The 21,455-nt window shown below is 38.8% G+C and overlaps 3 protein-coding genes across 3 annotated transcripts; all 3 read right to left on the reverse strand.

Annotated features, from left to right (window-relative positions):
- Positions 1–730: 730 nt before the first annotated feature.
- Positions 731–6,726, reverse strand: LOC141770945 (extracellular calcium-sensing receptor-like). The gene is made up of 8 exons (XM_074640797.1): positions 6,605–6,726; positions 5,774–6,068; positions 5,384–5,673; positions 4,125–4,420; positions 3,090–3,295; positions 2,745–2,966; positions 1,720–1,843; positions 731–1,635 (listed from the first exon to the last, which is right to left on the reverse strand). Exons 1-8 carry the CDS (start codon positions 6,709–6,711, stop codon positions 731–733), a joined length of 2,445 nt encoding a protein of 814 aa, XP_074496898.1. The 5' UTR covers positions 6,712–6,726.
- Positions 6,727–7,442: 716 nt separating this feature from the next.
- On the reverse strand, positions 7,443–13,199 carry LOC141770782 (extracellular calcium-sensing receptor-like). Its single transcript, XM_074640628.1, has 8 exons — positions 13,078–13,199; positions 12,018–12,312; positions 11,629–11,918; positions 10,391–10,686; positions 9,811–10,016; positions 9,464–9,685; positions 8,515–8,638; positions 7,443–8,432 (listed from the first exon to the last, which is right to left on the reverse strand). Exons 1-8 carry the CDS (start codon positions 13,182–13,184, stop codon positions 7,528–7,530), a joined length of 2,445 nt encoding a protein of 814 aa, XP_074496729.1. The 5' UTR covers positions 13,185–13,199; the 3' UTR covers positions 7,443–7,527.
- Positions 13,200–14,024: 825 nt separating this feature from the next.
- On the reverse strand, positions 14,025–21,302 carry LOC141770947 (extracellular calcium-sensing receptor-like). The gene is made up of 8 exons (XM_074640799.1): positions 21,259–21,302; positions 20,508–20,802; positions 20,119–20,408; positions 19,512–19,807; positions 18,477–18,682; positions 18,147–18,368; positions 15,011–15,134; positions 14,025–14,929 (listed from the first exon to the last, which is right to left on the reverse strand). The coding sequence occupies exons 1-8, from the start codon at positions 21,285–21,287 to the stop codon at positions 14,025–14,027; spliced, it is 2,367 nt and encodes a 788-aa protein (XP_074496900.1). The 5' UTR covers positions 21,288–21,302.
- Between the last annotated feature and the right edge of the window lie 153 nt (positions 21,303–21,455).

A 21,455-nucleotide genomic window follows, 5' to 3' on the forward strand; every position in this document is an offset into this window, starting at 1 on the left:
GTCACACCGCTCAAGGTTTCTCCATCATGTTGTATCTGGCTAGTAATATTATGTCACACCTCTCTCACATTGTATTTGAAGCTTTTTCCATCAAACAGGAGAAATAGAGTCCCACAGGCTCGACCGCACAGGTCAAAGAACTTTTTTGTTCCTCAGTCTGTCAAACTGTTAAATCAGAGTTTGGGTTCTGAGTAGGCCTCAGTGTATCTACCAAGCACTGAATGTAAAAGAAAGTGATAAAACAAATTGCACTAGTTAGTACTTATTCTACAGTTGCTTCAGTTCATCTATTTGCGATTTGAGAACATTGTGGGAATAAACTTTATGGCAATATAACCAGCTTTTCTTTTGATTATATAATGTTCCTTAACTGAGCTCCCTCATTCTGCATCCAACTTGCATTCCCACATTATAAATTATGACATAATATTATATTATTCAAATACCAATGATATTATGAAAATGTCAAGAAAAATATTCCATGAACCAAGTATGTTATGAATTTTGACTTTATTTATTCACTTTATTTTATATTTTCAGCGTGTGATGATTTGTAAAACAAGACCAACATATTGAAAGGACATTCACAAAATTACATTTAAATTGGGAAAATATTGAATGCAAGAAAAACATTGAATGTAAATACTTTGAAATAAATGACACTGTGTTTATTGTGCACATCATTAGCTTTATATGTTGCCATGTTATCTGTTTCCAAAGCTTAAATGTTTTAGAATTGATTTTTGTTCATTAAATGTTTCTTGGTGTTCTTCTCTGGCTTAAATAATATGATGAAACACTTTGGAGCAAATATACACAGTATTACTCCAAAACTGGAAGCCAGAATGGCAAATATCTCCACAGCCACAGTGAACTTCCCAGGAGAGCTGACATATGCTGGGATAAAGGTGATCCAGACTGCACAGAATATCAGCATGCTGAAGGTGATCAGCTTGGCTTCATTAAAATTGTCAGGTAGTTTCCGTGCCAGGACAGCTAACACAAAGCAAAAGATAGCCAGTAGGCCGATGTACCCGAGCACAGCCCAGAACCCAATAGCTGAGCCTAATGCACACTCTAGGATGATTCTCTCCTTGTATGTGGTCAGGTTTTTCATTGGAAAAGGGGGACTAACAACCAACCAAATAGTACATATTAAAACTTGAATGAATGTGAAAGACACTACAGTCATTCTTTGCTGCGGAGGGCCAAACCATTTCATGACATTACTACTTGGGAGTGTAGCTTTGAAGGCCATTAACACTACTATTGTTTTTCCGAGAACACAAGACATACAGAGGACGAAGGTGATCCCGAACGCTGTGTGGCGCAGCATGCAGGACCACTCAGAGGGTGCTCCAATGAAAGTTAATGAACATAAGAAACATAGAGTCAGGGAGAAGAGCAGCAAGAAGCTCAGCTCAGAGTTGTTGGCCCTGACAATCGGGGAAGTCCTGTGACGATAGAACACAGCCGCTGTTATAATGGCAAGACAGGCACCACCGACTGAGAATACAGCCAGGATTATTCCCAGGACCTCGTTGAAGGAAAGAAACTCTACAGGCTTGGGGAGACATGTGTCTCTCTCTGCAGTAGGCCAGAACTCCTTGGGGCAAGGGAAACAATCAGGGGAATCTGAAAAAAAATAAAATAAAAAGGGCTTTTAGCAGTTGAATATTCAATGTTGTAGATATGCTTTAGAAAAAAATAAATAAATACCTGTAGCATTGCTAATCTCTCCCTCAGGACACAGTATACAATCATAACAGCAGATGGGTTTTCCTTTCTGCAGCACTTTACGAGTTCCTGGAGGACAGCTGTCAGTGCACACTGACACAGGCACCTGGCACATAGATACAAACAAAGTCACACACATTCAGGTGTGTTCTGAAGTTTAAAGGATAGGTTCACATTTTTTCAAGTTCGTCTTAAAACAATACTCACATGCCTATATGTGTACTGAAAGTTGTATTGGTAACTGCAACCATTCCTCCTGTTCATACTGGCTGTGAAAAATCCCCTCTTAAAGTAATTTCAATGCAGTCTTGCTTGGACAAATCAAGTGGTTATCTTCCAACGTTAAGGCCATTACATACCGATGGCATGATGAATAAAAAATATAAAAATGCGAAACACTTGCCTGCAAATTTTTTATATCTAGGTCTTTTATTGTGAAAGGTAAAAATGGAAGAGGTGGATCTAATCTGCGCTGCGTTTGTCAAGGTTGAAAGGACTAATAAAGTATGCCATCTTGTTTCGGACTATGGAACCTCCGTGTTGTTGTTTCATAAATACAGGCGCAACTCAACCTGTTCCGCACATTTGTTTAGTTGATGCCTTTATCCGTGGTGCAAAAGCTCAGAAAATCAACTTTGTTCTGAAAAAAGAATGGCGTCCCTTTTTCACTGCAGAATATGTGTTTTCTGTGTGAAAGTATTATTAACAAAGACAACAGTTAAAAAAAATATATTGATGTGGAAATTAATCGCAAAATAAAAAACGCACCTGGTGTGTAAAGGCCTTTAGTCTTTTAAAAAAAAAAAAAATTATTATCCCTGTGATGCAGCTCAGCAAGGGAACACTATAAGGAAAACATAAAGGGGGTATTTCATACTGAAAATACTGTAACTTTGGAACAGTTCTCTTCACAGCCAGTATGGATAAAAATGGACCAAAAACACCAATAATACCCTTTAAGATCACAAAATTTGAATGTGTGAAATTATTGTTATTGGGCTCATTACTTGTGTGTCACCCTTCACCCAGGTGAGGTTCCTGTTTATACGGAACTCCTGGCCCACCGGTAGTGATGCATCGTAGTGCCCTACTGTCACTAACTCAATGCTGCCACTCTCAGTTTTTTGCCAGTTAACCAGCTCGTATATGGCCACAGGATCCCCGTTGGCATCAAATGACACATCATAACCATTTTGGGAAAAATGTACTTTCTTCAGCTGCGTCAGGACCTGTGAGGATAAAGTAAAAGTAAAATAAATTAAATATAAAAAAAATGAATATTTAATTTTAAAAAAAAGTATATCATAGCTTAAAAAGGAAATTGGGGTGTTCACTTGTTTGTTTTGACTGACCTTTTTGGACTCTATCCTGGTGAATTTATCGCACTGAGTTATAGAATTTGTTTCCTGACACACTGCATCATGAATGGCATGTGCTATTGCATAAACAGCCTTGTACACCATGTTAGTGATTCTCAGCTGAGATGTGTCAGTGTACGGGCTCTGGATCGTCTCTATGTCTTCAGTTCCATCACACACACTCTTGTCTGTGGCTGCACCTAAAAACACACAGAGACAGAGGCAAGTGTGTTTTAGCCTTGACAATGATATTATATATTATTATTTATCTGTATGTGTTTAATATTCTTTTTGTTCTATTTTTGTTTTATTTAACCTGCCAAACATGCCCTGCACAAACTTGTATAGATCTACATCGTTGTAATTTATTAGTAAAATATTGCTTTACATTACATGTCAATGCAGTGTTTTGCAGACATACCTTATTATTTTTTAAATAGTTGCTGTTTCAATTTGTATCCGGCCCTATTTTTTTTAACCTTTACGTATACCAGCTCATGCTAACACTAATCAGTTATCAGACAACTCTTTTCTTTCAATTAAATACTGACATGGTCTGTTTTAACAAATAAACCAATTCAAAACAAATAAATGATCTGAAATCACCGTCAGTATAATTAAGCCTAATTAGACCTACATACATACTTTCATATTAACTGGATTGGATACATGGTAGTAAGTACAATTGATAGTCTTTATTTAGTTTGGTGGCCTGGAGACTGCCTATATATTGTGTGCTTGTGTTCAGAGCTTCAATGTTGACATTGTGAAACTACTGCAGTCAAGTTCATGCAAACCCCAAAAATCATCATATCAAGTGAGATTATTCACAAAGATGATCCTATGTCGATACAATGTCATTGTTCTATATCAATAGATCTCCCTGTTAATCTGGGGTTTGGCCTTAAAGCAGCTGTGGACATTTTAACACAGGAAACTCCACTCAGACAAAAAAAAAAACAACGAAAACACCAAACACATACAATTTGTGAGTGTCTCCTATATTAAAAATAAGCATAACTTTCTCACTTGTTCCCAGCCTGCAGTTGAATGTATCCTCCCAGAACTCAGTAAGCACCGGAGAGGCAGCCACTTTAGGGGGAGAGAGATCCAGCAGGAAGTCTCTCAGACCTGGGATGACAGATTGCTCAATGCCAAATCCGATGGCTCCGGCACAGAAGCTGAACCTCAGCATGTCTGGGTCGGTTACCCAGGACTCACTGCCTATCCACTGGCGAGGTGGAGAAGGCTCGAGCGACAGCTCCTCCAGCAGAATCCTCAGGTCTCCAGAGGATGTAAATGCCACAACGACCATAGCTGTCGACCTGAAGAGAAATTAGAGCATTCTATTATGAATGTACAATTAACATTTTTAAGATAATTAACACAAGCAATAGGAGTTACTTTACTTTTGTGGTGTGTTAAATGTACAGTATTGGTCTCACTAATTATATTTTTATAACAGTATATGTAATAGGCCTATATATGACATAAATGAACAGAAATGTGCATTTCAAATTGCCACTAAGATAATAAGGGTAATCTAAATCTTCTATCATATATTTGACTTTACATTGTTGTTGTTTTTTTGTGTGCAGAAGGTCAGTGTTAGCACAGGGAACAAAAGCACAATCAGTGATGTAGAAACCTGCGGATAACGTCAGCTGCCTTCTGGATCCTGCTAACAAATAAAGTTTTTAAATATGTATCCAGATATTTGAAACAAACAAACATGAGAGATACTTTAGTGTTTGGCCTCACTGACTCTATTTTTTAGAATAATAGGCCTATAGTAATTAATATGAGATAAATAAACATGATGAAAAAAAGATACATTTCCACTTTGCCACTAAAATAAGAAAATAATGTTCTGTGTTAAATTGTACAGAACATTTTTGTTTTGTTTTGTGTGCAGAAGGTAAGTGTCAGCACAGTGAGGAAGTAAATGCCACAAAAACCATAGCTGTTGACCTAGAGAGAAATTAGAGCATTGTATTATGAATGTACAATTAACATTTTTAAGATAATTAACACAAGGAAACAGGAGCTACTTCACTTTTTTATAAATGTTAAATGTACAGTATTAGTCTCCCTAATTATATTTTTATAACAGTATCAGTAATAGGCCTACATATGAGATAAATTAACACAAATTTCAAATTTGCCACTGAGATAATAAGGGAAATCTAAATCTTCTATCATACATTTGACTAAACATTGTTGTGGTTTTGTGTGCAGAAGGTTAGTGTCAGCACAGTGAACAAAAGCACAATCAGTGATGTAGAAACCTGCGGATAACGTCAGCTACCCTCTGGATCCTGCTACGTGGATTGGTCCGATAGAAAGATTCAGAGTACTCCACACAGATCCCCTCTTTGTGCGCTGCGTCCAGGAAAGACGCCATGCCATTGTTGCCATAGTCCGAATCCGACCGGACAGCACCTATCCAAGTCCAGCCAAAGTGTTTTACCAGCTTGGCCAACGCGTCAGCCTGGAACTGGTCACTGGGGATTGTTCTGAAGAAACTTGGGTACTGCTGCTTATCGGACAGGCATGCACAAGTGGCAAAGTGGCTCACCTAAAGGAAAACAACATTGTAATTATTTAACGAGGACAGACAAAAAAACAGCACTGCTCTTATTAAACACATATAGGTGCCAGGAATTCAAAACATTTACTTGAGGGATGTTAAAGGGCCCGATGATGCGCGACATGCTGATGGAGGGCGTGGACCCAGACTCACCAACGATAGCCATCACCATACCAGATTGCGAGCAGTTGTCTCCGGTGTAAAACACCGGGTCCAGGCCGCTTGATAGCTGGAATGCCACGTGCACCGCCACGGGCACCGAGGCGCACGAGTCGTAGATCTGATAACCGAGCTTGATGCCCGGCAGCAGCTCGGTGCTGTTATTAATCTCCTCGATGGCGAAGACCATTGCACGTGAGAAACGCAGTTCACGGGAGTCAATGCTGCACACAAAAACTCATATCATTATATATCCATGACAAAGGAGAACTGCAATTCAAAGTTATGGTCAATAACTGATTGCTGCACTGCATCTGTGAACCAAATATACATCAATGATTTTCCTGAAAACCAAAATTCAAAACACAGTAGCCTATTAGAAATAAATCCAAAATGCATGTGTATTTTAATGCACGGATAAAGTTTAAGATTAATAGTCATCTAAATCTCTGAAATTGTGTTTATCTTGTTAAATATGTATGAACCAGTTGTTAAACACTATATTTTCAGTTAAATAACACAAATAAAAAATGCTTATTTCTTATGTAGTCACACTCTACTATGTTGTTAATATAATACCTGCAATTTATATGGCCAAATATTGATTAAGGACTTAATATGAAATAGAAGATTTTTTTTTTTTTTACATTTTCAGTACAACACAAAAGCTTTGCAACACGATTTTAAGAACATCATACAAACACATCAAAACATTTTTATCCCCACACAGTATAACGTCCTCATATCCCCTATTACTAACCTCCCTTTGCACCTTAGTGGCTCAGGCATGGTGGTGTAGTTGTGCTTCACTGTGTGCATGTAGTGGTGTATGGACAAAACACCACCAATAATGTAGTCACCATCCATTGAGAACGCAGGTAGACGAGTGGTACCCTGGAGTTTACATTTCACAGATGAATCCTCAGTGCTGAGCCCAGCCCTTTGTTTCACACCAACCCCAGAACCATTCAAGACAAGAGCTGAGTTCAGCTCACACAAACCCAGAGACAGGATCAGGCCAATGAAGAGAGCTGAGATCTCCATCCCTCAACTTTCTGCATGTGTGTTTTCACTGGTTTATATAGATTTTCGGTCAAAAGCTTCCCTCCTTCTACTATACGTCAGCTTAGTGTACATCAGAGACAGGATGCTATTACCCAATGGTCTTTGATTAACTCATATCCAAGTCTTTTCTGTGGGCTGCATGTACAATTTAATCTGTAATAAATGTCTCCTTTCTCCTCTTGTAAAGTTACCATTGTAAACACCAAATAAATCCATAATTTTGTCATTCCCTTACACCTTTTTCAGTTCAGTCTAACAAATGTGCATCTTTAGTGGGATGTTTGTGTGGTTTAATCCCATATTAAATAATGCCGATACCAAAATAGTATTGGGATGATAAGGATTTTATAAAATAGAATGAATCATGCTTTTATATTATGAATTTTGACTCCATTTATTCACTTTATTTCATGTTTTCAGCCCATGATAAAAGCATATTTTTAAAATAACACAATGACATATTAAAAGGACATTCACAAAATGACAATAACAATTAATAAATATTTAATCTAAAAAACTTAAAATGTAAATATTTAAATCAACAAGGTGAAGACTGTGTTTAATTTGTACAAAATGTGTGTATAAAACTCTCAACTTTTTTCACAAATGTCACATGTTTTAGCATAAATTTTTGTTCATTAAATGTTTCTTGGTGTTCTTCTCTGGCTTAAACAAAATTATGAAACACTTTGGAGCAAATATACACAGTATTAGTCCAAAACTGGAGGCCAAAATGGCAAATATCTCCACAGCCACAGTGAACTTCCCAGGAGAGCTGACATATGCTGGGATAAAGGTGATCCAGACTGCACAGAATATCAGCATGCTGAAGGTGATCAGCTTGGCTTCATTAAAATTGTCAGGTAGTTTCCGGGCTAGGACAGCTAACACAAAGCAAAAGAAAGCCAGTAGGCCGATGTACCCGAGCACAGCCCAGAACCCAATAGCTGAGCCTAATGCACACTCTAGGATGATTCTCTCCTTGTATGTGGTTAGGTTTTTCATTGGAAAAGGAGGACTAAGAACCAACCAAATAGTACATATTAAAACTTGAATGAACGTGAAAGACACTACAGTCATTCTTTGCTGTGGAGGACCAAACCATTTCATGACATTACTACCTGGGAGTGTAGCTTTGAAGGCCATTAACACTACTATTGTTTTTCCAAGAACACAAGACATACAGAGGACGAAGGTGATCCCGAACGCTGTGTGACGCAGCATGCAGGACCACTCAGAGGGTGCTCCAATGAAAGTTAATGAACATAAGAAACAAAGAGTCAGGGAGAAGAGCAGCAGGAAGCTCAGCTCAGAGTTGTTGGCCCTGACAATCGGGGATGTCCTGTGATGATAAAACACAGCCCCTGTTATAATGGCAAGACAGGCGCCACCGACTGAGAATGCAGCCAAGATGATTCCTAGGACCTCGTTGAAGGAAAGAAACTCTACAGGCTTGGGGAAACATGTGTCTCTCTCTGCATTAGGCCAGAACTCCTTGGGGCAAGGGAAACAATCAGGGGAATCTGAAAAAAAAATAAAACAAAAAGAGCTTTTAAGCTGTCATATTCAATGTTGTAGATATGCTTCAGAAAAAAACCAAAATACCTGTAGCATTGCTAATCTCTCCCTCAGGGCACAATATACAATCATAACAGCAGATGGGCTTTCCTTTCTGCAACACTTTACGAGTTCCAGGAGGACAGCTGTCAGTGCACACTGACACAGGCACCTGGCACATAGATACAAACAAAGTTACATATTCAGGTGTGCTACAAAGCTCTGAGGTTCAATGGATAGGTTCACATTTTTTCAAGTTTGCTTAAAACAATACTCATATGCCAATATGTGTACTGACATTTGCATTGGTAACTGTAACCATTCCTCCTGTTCATACTGGCTGTGAGAAATCCCCTCTAAAAGCCATTTGACAAATCAAGTGGTTATCTTCCAAAGTTAAGGCCAATATACACTGGGGGCTTGACGAATAAACGTCACGAAAATGCTAAATACTCATCTGTGAATAATATATATCTAGGGCTTTTATTGTGAAAGGTAAGACTGGCAAGAGTAGATCTAATTTAAGCTGCCTTTGTCAAGGTTGAAAGGAGTAATAAAGTCTGCCATCTTGGTTCGGACTACGGACCCTCTCCGTTGTTGTTTCATAAATATGGGTGCAATTCCAAAATCAAAAATTCAACCTCAGTCTGTGAATAATTACCTTGCTTTTTGTTGCATTCTGTAATATTCGTGTTTTGAGTGAGTATTCATGACAAAAACATTAGGTTGAAAAACGATATTTACGTGCATATTAATAGCATTAATTGCTTATAGAACTATGGTTACTATTTTGTAAACTTTGTTACTACCCTATGACGCAGCTCAGCAAAGGAAACCTTTTTTGAAAAATATAAAGTGGGGATTTCATACTGAAAACACTAACTTTGGCATGGATCTCTTCACAGTCAGTATGGATAACAGGGACCAAAACCACATATAATACCCGCTAAGATCATCAAATTTGAATGTATTAAATTATTGCTATTGGGCTCCTTACTTGTGTGCCACCCTTCACCCAGGTGAGGTTCCTGTTTATACGGAACTCCTGGCCGACCGGTAGTGATGCATTGTAGTGCCCTACTGTCACCATCTCAATGCTGCCACTCTCACTTTTTTGCCAATTAACCAGCTCGTATGTGGCCACAGGATCCCCGTTGGCATCAAATGACACATCATAACCATTTTGGGAAAAACTGACTTTCTTCAGCTGCGTCAGAACCTGTGAGGATAAAGTTAAAGTAAAATAAATTGAATCATATTTTTTTAATTAAAATTGAATTTCATAAAAGGTATATTATAGCTTAAAAATGACATTGGGGTGTTCACATATTTGTTTCAACTGACCTTTTTGGACTCTATCCTGGCAAATTTGTCACACTGAGTTATAGAATTGGTTTCCTGACACACTGCATTATGAATGGCATGTGCTATTGCATAAACAGCCTTGTACACCATGTTAGTGATTCTCAGCTGAGATGTGTCAGTGTACGGGCTCTGGATCGTCTCTATGTCTTCAGTTCCATCACAGACACTCTTGTCTGTGTCTGCACCTAAAAACACACAATGACAGAGGCAGGTGTGTTTTAGCCTTGAAAATTATATTATATATAATTATTCATCCATATGTGTTTATTATTCTTTTTGTTCTATTTTTGTTTTATTTAACCTGCCAAACATGCCTTGCATAAACTTGTATAGATCTACATCTTTGCAATTTATAAGTAAAATAGTGTTCAAATTAAATGTCTTTGTTCTATATTAATAGATCTCCCTGTTAATCTGGGGTTTGGCCTTAAAGCAGTTGTGGACATTTTAACACAGGAAACTCCACTCAGACAAAAAAAAAAAAAAAAAAAATACAACACACACACAATGACTCAGCTGTGAGTGTCTCCTATGTCAAAAATAAGCACAACTTTCTCACTTGTTCCCAGCCTGCAGTTGAATGTATCCTCCCAGAACTCAGTAAGCACCGGAGAGGCAGCCACTTTAGGGGGAGAGAGATCCAGCAGGAAGTCTCTCAGACCTGGGATGACAGATTGCTCAGTACCAAATCCAACGGCTCCGGCACAGAACTTGAACCTCAGCATGTCTGGGTCGGTTACCCAGGACTCTGTGCCTATCCACTGGCGAGGTGGAGAAGGCTCGAGCGACAGCTCCTCCAGCAGAATCATCAGGTCTCCAGAGGTTGTAAACGCCACAATGACCATAGCTGTCGACCTGAAGAGAAATTAGAGCATTCTATTATGAATTAATTAACACAAGCAATAGGAGTTACTTTACTTTTGTGGTGTGTTAAATGTACAGTATTGGTCTCACTAATTATATTTTTATAACAGTATATGTAATAGGCCTATATATGACATAAATGAACAGAAATGTGCATTTCAAATTGCCACTAAGATAATAAGGGTAATCTAAATCTTCTATCATATATTTGACTTTACATTGTTGTTGTTTTTTTGTGTGCAGAAGGTCAGTGTTAGCACAGGGAACAAAAGCACAATCAGTGATGTAGAAACCTGCGGATAACGTCAGCTACCTTCTGGATCCTGCTAACAAATAAAGTTTTTAAATATGTATCCAGATATTTGAAACAAACAAACATGAGAGATACTTTAGTGTTTGGCCTCACTGACTCTATTTTTTAGAATAATAGGCCTATAGTAATTAATATGAGATAAATAAACATGATGAAAAAAAGATACATTTCCACTTTGCCACTAAAATAAGAAAATAATCTTCTGTGTTAAATTGTACAGAACATTTTTGTTTTGTTTTGTGTGCAGAAGGTAAGTGTCAGCACAGTGAGGAAGTAAATGCCACAAAAACCATAGCTGTTGACCTAGAGAGAAATTAGAGCATTGTATTATGAATGTACAATTAACATTTTTAAGATAATTAACACAAGGAAACAGGAGCTACTTCACTTTTTTATAAATGTTAAATGTACAGTATTAGTCTCCCTAATTATATTTTTACAACAGTATTAGTAATAGGCCTACATATGAGATAAATTAACACAAATTTCAAATTTGCCACTGAGATAATAAGGGAAATCTAAATCTTCTATCATACATTTGACTAAACATTGTTGTGGTTTTGTGTGCAGCAGGTTAGTGTCAGCACAGGGAACAAAAGCACAATCAGTGATGTAGAAACCTGCGGATAACGTCAGCTACCCTCTGGATCCTGCTACGTGGATTGGTCCGATAGAAAGATTCAGAGTACTCCACACAGATCCCCTCTTTGTGCGCTGCGTCCAGGAAAGACGCCATGCCATTGTTGCCATAGTCCGAATCCGACCGGACAGCACCTATCCAAGTCCAGCCAAAGTGTTTTACCAGCTTGGCCAGCGCGTCAGCCTGGAACTGGTCACTGGGGATTGTTCTGAAGAAACTCGGGTACTGCTGTTTATCGGACAGGCATGCACAAGTGGCAAAGTGGCTCACCTAAAGGAAAACAACATTGTAATTATTTAACGAGGACAGACAAAAAAACAGCACTGCTCTTATTAAACACATAGTTTGCCAGAAATTCAAAACATTTACTTGAGGGATGTTAAAGGGCCCGATGATGCGCGACATGCTGATGGAGGGCGTGGACCCAGACTCACCAACGATAGCCATCACCATACCAGATTGCGAGCAGTTGTCTCCAGTGTAAAACACCGGGTCCAGGCCGCTTGTTAGCTGGAATGCCACGTGCACTGCCACGGGCACCGAGGCGCATGAGTCGTAGATCTGATAACCGAGCTTGATGCCCGGCAGCATCTCGGTGCTGTTGTTAATCTCCTCGATGGCGAAGACCATTGCACGTGAGAAGCGCAGTTCACGGGAGTCAATGCTGCACACAGACACTCGTGTCATTGTTTAAATGTAGGCTTACATATGATGAATTACATGAAATACATAATGTAGGAGAACTGTAAATTTAATTTATGGACAATAACTGATATCTGCATTGAATCTGTGAACCAAATATACCGTATATGAGTTGCCTGCACAAAGCACATTAGAAATAAATCCAAAATGCATGAGACTTCTAATGCATGGATTGAGATTAATTAAGAAGAAAAATCAAAACTATTCTTTCTTTTTATCATTATTATAATTATAATTGTTATTATTATTATTATTATTATTTATTTTCTTAATTTTATTTAAATTTTTAATGTTGAAGTTGTTTTCTCTAATGTACTTAATGAGTTTTACTATAAACTCATCTACTTAAAAATTGGTTTATAAACTATTATAATTACGAACTATAAATTGCATATATGAAAAACAACCTTTAAAAAATAAAAGAAAAATATTAATCAATTTGTGTTTATCTTGTGAAATGTATATAAATCAGTTGTTAAACACTATATTTTCATTAAAAAAAAGTATTTCTCATGTAGTCACAATCTACTATTTTTGTGAATATAATAACTGCAATCTATATAGTCAAACACTGATCAGGCACTTAATTTAATTTTTTTTTTTTTTACATTTTCAGTACAACACAAAAGCTTCACAATATGATTTTAAGCATATCATAAAAATCTAAACATTTCTGTCCCCACGCAGTCTAACATCCTCTTATCCTCCACTTCTCCCTCTTACTAACCTCCCTTTGCACCTTAGTGGCTCAGGCATGGTGGTGTAGTTATGCTTCACTGTGTGCATGTAGTGGTGTATGGACAAAACACCACCAATAACGTAGTCACCATCCATTGAGAACGCAGGTAGACGAGTGGTACCCTGGCGTTTACATTTCACAGATGAATCCTCAGTGCTGAGCCCAGCCCTTTGTTTCGCTCCATCTCCAGAACCGTTCAAGTCAAGAGCTGAGTTCAGCTCACACATACCCAGAGACAGGATCAGGCCAATAAAGAGAGCTGAGATCTCCATCCCTCAACTGTCTAAATGTGGGCATGCTGATGTGTGTTTTCACTGGTTTATATAGATTTTCAGACAAAAGCTTCCCTCCTTCTACTCTACGTCAGCTTAGTGTACATCAGAGACAGGATGCTCTTACCCAATGGTCTTTGATTAACTCATGTCCAAGTCTTTTCTGTGGGCTACATGTACAATAAATGTCTCCTTTCTCCTCTTGTAAAGTTACCAATGTAAACACCAAATACATTCATAATTTTGTCATACCCTTACACCTTTTTTGGCTTTGTATTAGTTCATATTACAGTTAAGCCTAACAAATGTGCACCTTTAGTGGGATGTTTATGTGGTTTTATCCCATATTAAATAATGCCGATACAGAAATATTATTGAGATGAAACGGATTTTATAAAAGCGAATGAATCATTCATTTATATTGTGAATTTTCACTCCATTTATTCACTGTTTTTCATGTTTTCAGCCCATGATGAAACCATATTTGTAAAATGACACAATGAAATTTTAAAAGGACATTCACAAAATGACAATTACAATTAAAAAATATTTAATGTAAAAAACTTAAAATGTAAATATTTAAATCAACAAGGTGAAGACAGTGTTTAATGTGCACAACATGTGTGCATAAAACTCTAAATATCTTCCCAAATGCCACCTGTTTTAGAATTCATTTTTGTTCATTAAATGTTTCTTGGTGTTCTTCTCTGGCTTAAACAAAATGATGAAACACTTTGGAGCAAATATACACAGTATTAGTCCAAAACTTGAGGCCAGAATGGCAAATATCTCCACAGCCACAGTGAACTTCCCAGGAGAACTGATATACGCTGGGATAAAGGTGATCCAAACTGCACAGAATATCAGCATGCTGAAGGTGATCAGCTTGGCTTCATTAAAATTGTCAGGTAGTTTCCGGGCTAGGACAGCTAACACAAAGCAAAACACAGCCAGTAGGCCGATGTACCCGAGCACAGCCCAGAACCCAATAGCTGAGCCTAATGCACACTCCAGGATGATTCTCTCCTTGTATGTGGTTAGGTTTTTCATTGGAAAAGGAGGACTAAGAACCAACCAAATAGTACATATTAAAACTTGAATAAACGTGAAAGACACTACAGTCAATCTTTGCTGCGGAGGACCAAACCATTTCATGACATTACTACCTGGGAGTGTAGCTCTGAAGGCCATTAACACTACTATTGTTTTTCCGAGAACACAAGACATACAGAGGACAAAGGTGATCCCGAACGCTGTGTGGCGCAGCATGCAGGACCACTCAGAGGGTGCTCCAATGAAAGTTAATGAACATAAGAAACAAAGAGTCAGGGAGAAGAGAAGCAGGAAGCTCAGCTCAGAGTTGTTGGCCCTGACAATCGGGGATGTCCTGTGACGATAGAACACAGCCGCTGTTATAACGGCAAGACAGGCGCCACCAACTGAGAATGCGGCCAGGATTATTCCTAGGACCTCGTTGAAGGAAAGAAACTCTACAGGTTTGGGGAGACAAGTGTCTCTCTCTGCATTAGGCCAGAACTCCTTGGGGCAAGGGAAACAATCAGGGGAATCTGAAAAAAATTAAGCAAAAAAGGGCTTTTAGCAGTCGTACTGTATATTTGATATTGTATGCATTAGGAAAAAAAAAATACCTGTAGCATTGCTAATCTCTCCCTCAGGGCACAATATACAATCATAACAGCAGATGGGTTTTCCTTTTTGCAGCACTTTACGAGTTCCTGGAGGACAGCTGTCAGTGCACACTGACACAGGCACCTGGCACATAAAGACACACATATTCAGGTGTGCTATGAAACTCTGAGATTTAAAGGATATATTCACAGTTTTATTCAATTGTGTCTTAAATCAATACACTTATATCAATACGTCTATTGCATATACGTATATTTATTGTCAACGCAACTGGTGGTTGACAAAATCCACAGTTTTTGTGTAAAAATGTGTTCCAGTGTTCAGCTGAAGCTAAAATGACGTTTCAGCAGTCTGAACTGGACAAAACAAGTGGTTATCCAACCCATTCTCACTCCAAACTTGTCAAATACCACTCCTTGGACATTGCTTTTCGGCATCAAATACCAACTCATGGAGTCACCCTTTAGCGATTGTATGAGAAGCACCGTGCTTTCAACTTGCTCCAATGTAAACCCACCCGTGGCATTATTAGACGGACCCAGCAAGTGATGCAGTATAACGTGTGCGGTAGTCCACTTAGGTTGGGAGGTAAAGTTGGTGATTGGGTCAAACAAACAATACTTTCAACCAGGAAACCTCTGTGCATAGCCCGTGTGAAACTAAAATGAAACATTTATTTTTTGTCACGTCAGTCGTTAGTCTCGTGACTGCTGTGTCTATCTGTTGTTGGGACCCACCATTACTGGTGGCAAAGACAATGAACTACGCTTCTCAGGATCCTTGAGTCATGCACCCATTGAGTATCTCCACCCATGGACCCAGCTCAGTAACCATTGGCTGATGACTCATTCAGACATAGTTGTGAAATTCACCCAGGACAAAACCAAAGGACAATCCTTTGTTCTTTCTCTTTATTCTCACCCTTTGGCCCTACTGGAGTTGAGCTGCTGCTCTCCCCACCTCAGCTCTGCTCTGATCTATGGCCGGTTAGGAAACTTTCTTCTGAACAGAAGACGCGAGAGCCTGCCTTTTTACCAACTAACTTTAAGCAACAACAGCAAGGAAGTTAGCACCAAGCTATCAAGCTGCTGGGAAGAAAGTACTGGAGTGACCAGCTTCCCCCAATCTGTACAACTGGATTGAGCACAGCAAAGACAACATCTTTGACTTGGAACCACAACTTCAACATATGGAATTACCAACCTTTTCTTCCATGAATTGGTAACGTACTGGGCTTATTTTAGCATTAGTAATTACACACGGCTGAGCAAGACTGTTCAACTTTGATTTTTGGAATTGTATTGATATGTTTAATGTTATTCATTGAGTTTGACTGTTGTGATATTATTTGTATTTGAGATATTCGTCACATCTGATGTGTTTAGTTTATGCTTCACATACACAAGGTCTTGCATGCAAACTAACCATATTTTCTAACCCACTGCATTATCTGACACACATTAAGATCACATACATAAACTGAATTAGTTTTAAACATAAACATACACATTCAGATAATCTCAACCCCCACATCACACCCCCGTTGTCCTTCCTGAGCACATGTGCTTTGAAGAACAAAGAGGCCATGTGATAACATGTTGGCGGCCATCTTTGATCCGGCCATCTTTGTAGTTTTACAGTGCTCGCCATTTTGTCTGTAGGCACATGCAGACATCTTGAGACAAGAAGCCAGCCATCTTGTCTCTCTCCCTCTCTCTCTCTCTCTCTCTCTCTCTCTCTCTCACTCTCACACACACATACACACACATGCTCGTCCTCATCTGCTCCACTATTATATGGGTTGCTCCAGGGGTCAACCCTCGGCTCTATTCTATTCTCCCTGTTTATGCTTCTCTTGGGCCAGATAGTCAGTCCCTTTGCCTGAATATCCTATCATTGTTACGCAGACAACACTAAACTATATGTTTCAGTAAAACCAGATGACTTCAGTAACCTAGGCACACTCCGCAACTGTTTAGCTGCTATAAAGGACAGGATGTCCCTCAACTTTCTTCAACTAAATTCTGACAAATCTGAGCTTCTCATTATTGGTCCCAAAAATACTATAAATGGCATTTTTTTCCCCCAGTGTATTAGCCCTCTTGTCCCCCTTTGTCAAACCTAACTCCAGGAGTCTTGGCGTTAATTTGATCCTCAATTGGCTGCCAGGGAAGTTCAGGATCAGATTTAAGACTCTTTTAATCACTTATACAGTAAAGCAATCCATGGTCTAGCTCCTGCCTACATCTCCGAGCTTCTAATCCCTTACACCAGTGGTTCCCAACCTGGAGTCTGGGGGGCCTTTCTTAGAGTTTGTCTTTTCTATATATTCAAAAGTTGTTTTTTCTATAACTCTATGATAACTTTCTTTAAGTCCAAGGGTTGATCTGTGTGCTTACTGGTTGCTATATGCTTTCTGTATTCTTAAGTGGATTTTTATGTATTTTTGATTATTGTTTTATCTTGTATGCGCTTTGCACTTTGCACTTTGCACTTGGTATTGTGTTTTAATTATGTTATTGTACAGCACTTTGTGACCTATGTTTAAGAAGGTGCTATATAAATAAAGTTTTACTTACTTACTTACTTAGTAGTGTTACTCCCAAGAGCCACATGAATTGTTAGGCACTCGCTGGTCACATTAGTTGTTAGTGAGTGAAGTTAACATCAACCACCATCATTTCCTAACCCTACCTAAGTGTTTGTGTTGCCTAAACCAATATTTTATAAATGTTTTAATTTTGAAAAGACACTATACATATAACAAGCGTATATTGACACGCTGTTCCTGACACGTCCAAAACTAACTCTAGAGGAATACCTAGAGTGTCGGTATCCGATGGCAAGGGGCACTGACCAAGTGTCGGTATTTGACATTGAGTTGGGAGTGAGAATGTGTTGTTCCAAAGTTACAGTTTTTTAATACAAATTCCCATTTTTTGTTACTATCCCCGTGTTGAGGCCCGGTAAGCGAACAATTTTTGAAAATATTAAAGGTGAATTTCATGCTGAAAATACTGTAACTATGAAAGTTCTCTTCACAGCCAGTATGGACAGGAGGACAGGGACCAAAACATATATCATACCCTTTAAGATCAACCAATTTGAATATGTTATTTCTTTAGGGCTCCTTACTTGTGTGCCACCCTCCACCCAGGTGAGGTTCCTGTTGATACGGAACTCCTTGCCCACCGGCAGTGATGCATCGTAGTGCCCTACTGTCACCAACTCAATGCTGCCACTCTCAGTTTTTTGCCAGTTAACCAGCTCGTATGTGGCCACAGGATCCCCGTTGGCATCAAATGACACATCATACCCATTTTGGGAAAAATGCACTTTCTTCAGCTGAGTAAGAACCTGTGAGGATAAAGTAAAGGAACACAGTGAGGGAGAGAAATTAAATAATGTAAAATAAAATAAATATTTTTTTTTTTTTAAAAAGGACATTGAGTTTTTTCGACTGACCTTTTTGGACTCTATCCTGGCGAGTTTGTCACACTGAGTTATAGAATTTATTTCCTGACACACTGCATTATGAATGGCATGTGCAATTGCATAAACAGCCTTGTACACCAAGTTAGTGATTCGGAACTGAGATGTGTCAGTGTACGGGCTCTGAATCATCTCTATGTCTTCAGTTCCATCACACACACTCTTGTCTGTGGCTGCGCCTAAAAACACACAGAGACAGAAGCAGGGGTCTTTAGTCTTGACAACATTATCATTCTTTCTTGTGTTTATTGTTTTTTGGTTTTACTTAACCTACCAAAAGTGTCTTGTAAAGATTCATTTATATATATTGTTCTAATTTATCTCGAAAACATCTTTTTTTTTTATATTACATTTCAAAGCACTTCTTTGCAGACATGCGTCTTTATCTATTATTTTTAAATTGTTGCTTTTTCAGTTTGTATCTGGCACTGTCTTTTATAATTTTATATATATAAGCTCACGTAAACGCAAATCAGTCACCAGACAACTAGTCACCTTTATAAAAGGAAAAAAAAGTATTTTCCTTTAATTAAATACTGACATGATGTGTTTGAAAATGTTTAAAACAAACTTATCTGAAATCACTGTCAGTATAATAGCTTAATTAGACCTACATACATACTGTAACTGATACATGATATAAAGTATAATGTTTAATTGTTATTTAGCTTGGTGGCCTGGAGACTGTCTATACACTGTGTGCTTGTGTTCAGCGCCTCAGTGTTGACATTGTAAAACTACTGCAGCCAAGTTAATACAAATCTTCTCTGAAACAGCAGAGTGCATAAACTTCACCTGACAGTTCGTCATATCAAGTGAGATTATTCACAGACATGCACCGTGTTTGCACGTAATCTTTGTTCAATTATTTCCCTTTCAATCAAAATCTGGGATTTGTTTTAAAAGCTGCTGCTGCTGCTCCACTCAGACAATAAAAAAACAACAGAGCACCCATAAGGACTCAATTGTGAGTGACACATGTTTTAAAAATAAGCACAACTTTCTCACTTTTCCCCAGTCTGCAGTTGAATATATCCTCCCAGAACTCAGTAAACACCGGAGAGGCAGCCACTTTAGGGGGAGAGAGATCCAGCAGGAAGTCTCTCAGACCTGGGATGACAGATTGTCCAATGCCAAATCCGATGGCTCCAGCACAGAACTTGAACCTCAGCATGTCTGGGTGGGTTACCCAGGACTCAGTGCCTATCCACTGGCGAGGTGGAGAAGGCTCGAGCGACAGCTCCTCCAGCAAAATCCTCATGTCTCCAGCGGATATAAATGCCACAACGACCATAGCTGTCGACCTGGAGAGATATTATAGAGTATTGTATTATGTCAATATAAACAAAATTAACATTTTTAAATATGTATCTAGATATTTGAAACAACATGAGAGATATTTTAATGTTTGGCCTCACTGACTCTATTTTTTATAACATATCAGTAATACATATGAGATAAATAAATGTGATGAAAAAAAAGATACATTTCCACTCTGCCACTAAAATAAGTATATAATCTTCCATCTTATAGTTTACAGAACATTTTTTTTTTTTTGTGTGCAGAAGGCCAGTATCAGAGCAGGGAACAAAAGCACAATCAGTGATATAGAAACCTGCGAATAACGTCAGCTACCCTCTGGATCCTGCTACGTGGGTGGGTCCGATAGAAAGATTCAGAGTACTCCACACAGATCCCCTCTTTGTGCGCTGCGTCCAGGAAAGATGCCATGCCATTGTTGCCATAGTCCGAATCTGACCGGACAGCACCTATCCAAGTCCAGCCAAAGAGTTTTACCAGCTTGGCCAGTGCGTCAGCCTGGAACTGGTCACTGGGGATTGTTCTGAAGAAACTCGGGTACTGCTGCTTATCAGACAGGCATGCACAAGTGGCAAAGTGGCTCACCTAAAGGAAAACAACATTTTAATTATTTAACAGGCAGACAAAAAACAGCACTGCTCTATATTAAACACATATAGTTAGCCAGAAATTCAAAACATTTACTTGAGGGATGTTAAAGGGCCCGATGATGCGTGACATGCTGATGGATGGTGTGGACCCAGACTCACCAACGATAGCCATCACCATACCAGATTGCGAGCAGTTGTCTCCGGTGTAAAACACCGGCTCCAGGCCGCTTGATAGCTGGAATGCCACGTGCACCACCACGGGCACCGAGGCGCACGAGTCGTAGATCTGATAACCGAGCTTGATGCCTGGCAGCAGCTCGGTGCTGTTATTAATCTCCTCGATGGCGAAGACCATTGCACGTGAGAAGCGCAGTTCACGGGAGTTTATGCTGCACACAGACACTCATGTCACTTTTTAAATTTAGGACTACATATGATGAGGACATCATAGTTTTAACAGAGAGACATTAAACTGGAGAACTGAAAAACAAAATTCAAAGCAGGATTGGATATCAATCCAACATTCACAATAATCTCAATGCCTGGATTAACAATAAACATCTAAATAAAAAATTGAAAACTGTTAAATATTTATCTGTATTGTCAGTTAAGAAACACAAAACAAAATCTTGTTTTTCATAAAGTATAGTATTCTGTAGTATGTTTTTTTAAAATATAATACAAATACCATAATACATTTATGGCCAAATACTGATTTGTCACTTAATGTAAAAACAATAAAAGTAAATTTCTAAATTTCTTGACATGATTGTAAGCGCATCATAGAAAATCCAAACATGTCTATCCCCACACAGTCTAACATCCTCATATCCCCTATTACCAACCTCCCTGTGCACCTTGGTGGCTCAGGCATGATGGTGTAGTTATGCTTTACTGTGTGCATGTTGTAGTGTATGGAGAAAACACCACCAATAATGAAGTCACCATCCACTGAGAACGCAGGTAGACGAGTGGTACCCTGGAGTTTACATTTCACAGATGCATCCTCAGTGCTGAGCCCAGCCCTTTGTTTCACAACCTC

This window comes from Sebastes fasciatus, chromosome 7 (assembly GCF_043250625.1).
Source record: "Sebastes fasciatus isolate fSebFas1 chromosome 7, fSebFas1.pri, whole genome shotgun sequence".
Classification (NCBI taxonomy): domain Eukaryota; kingdom Metazoa; phylum Chordata; class Actinopteri; order Perciformes; family Sebastidae; genus Sebastes; species Sebastes fasciatus.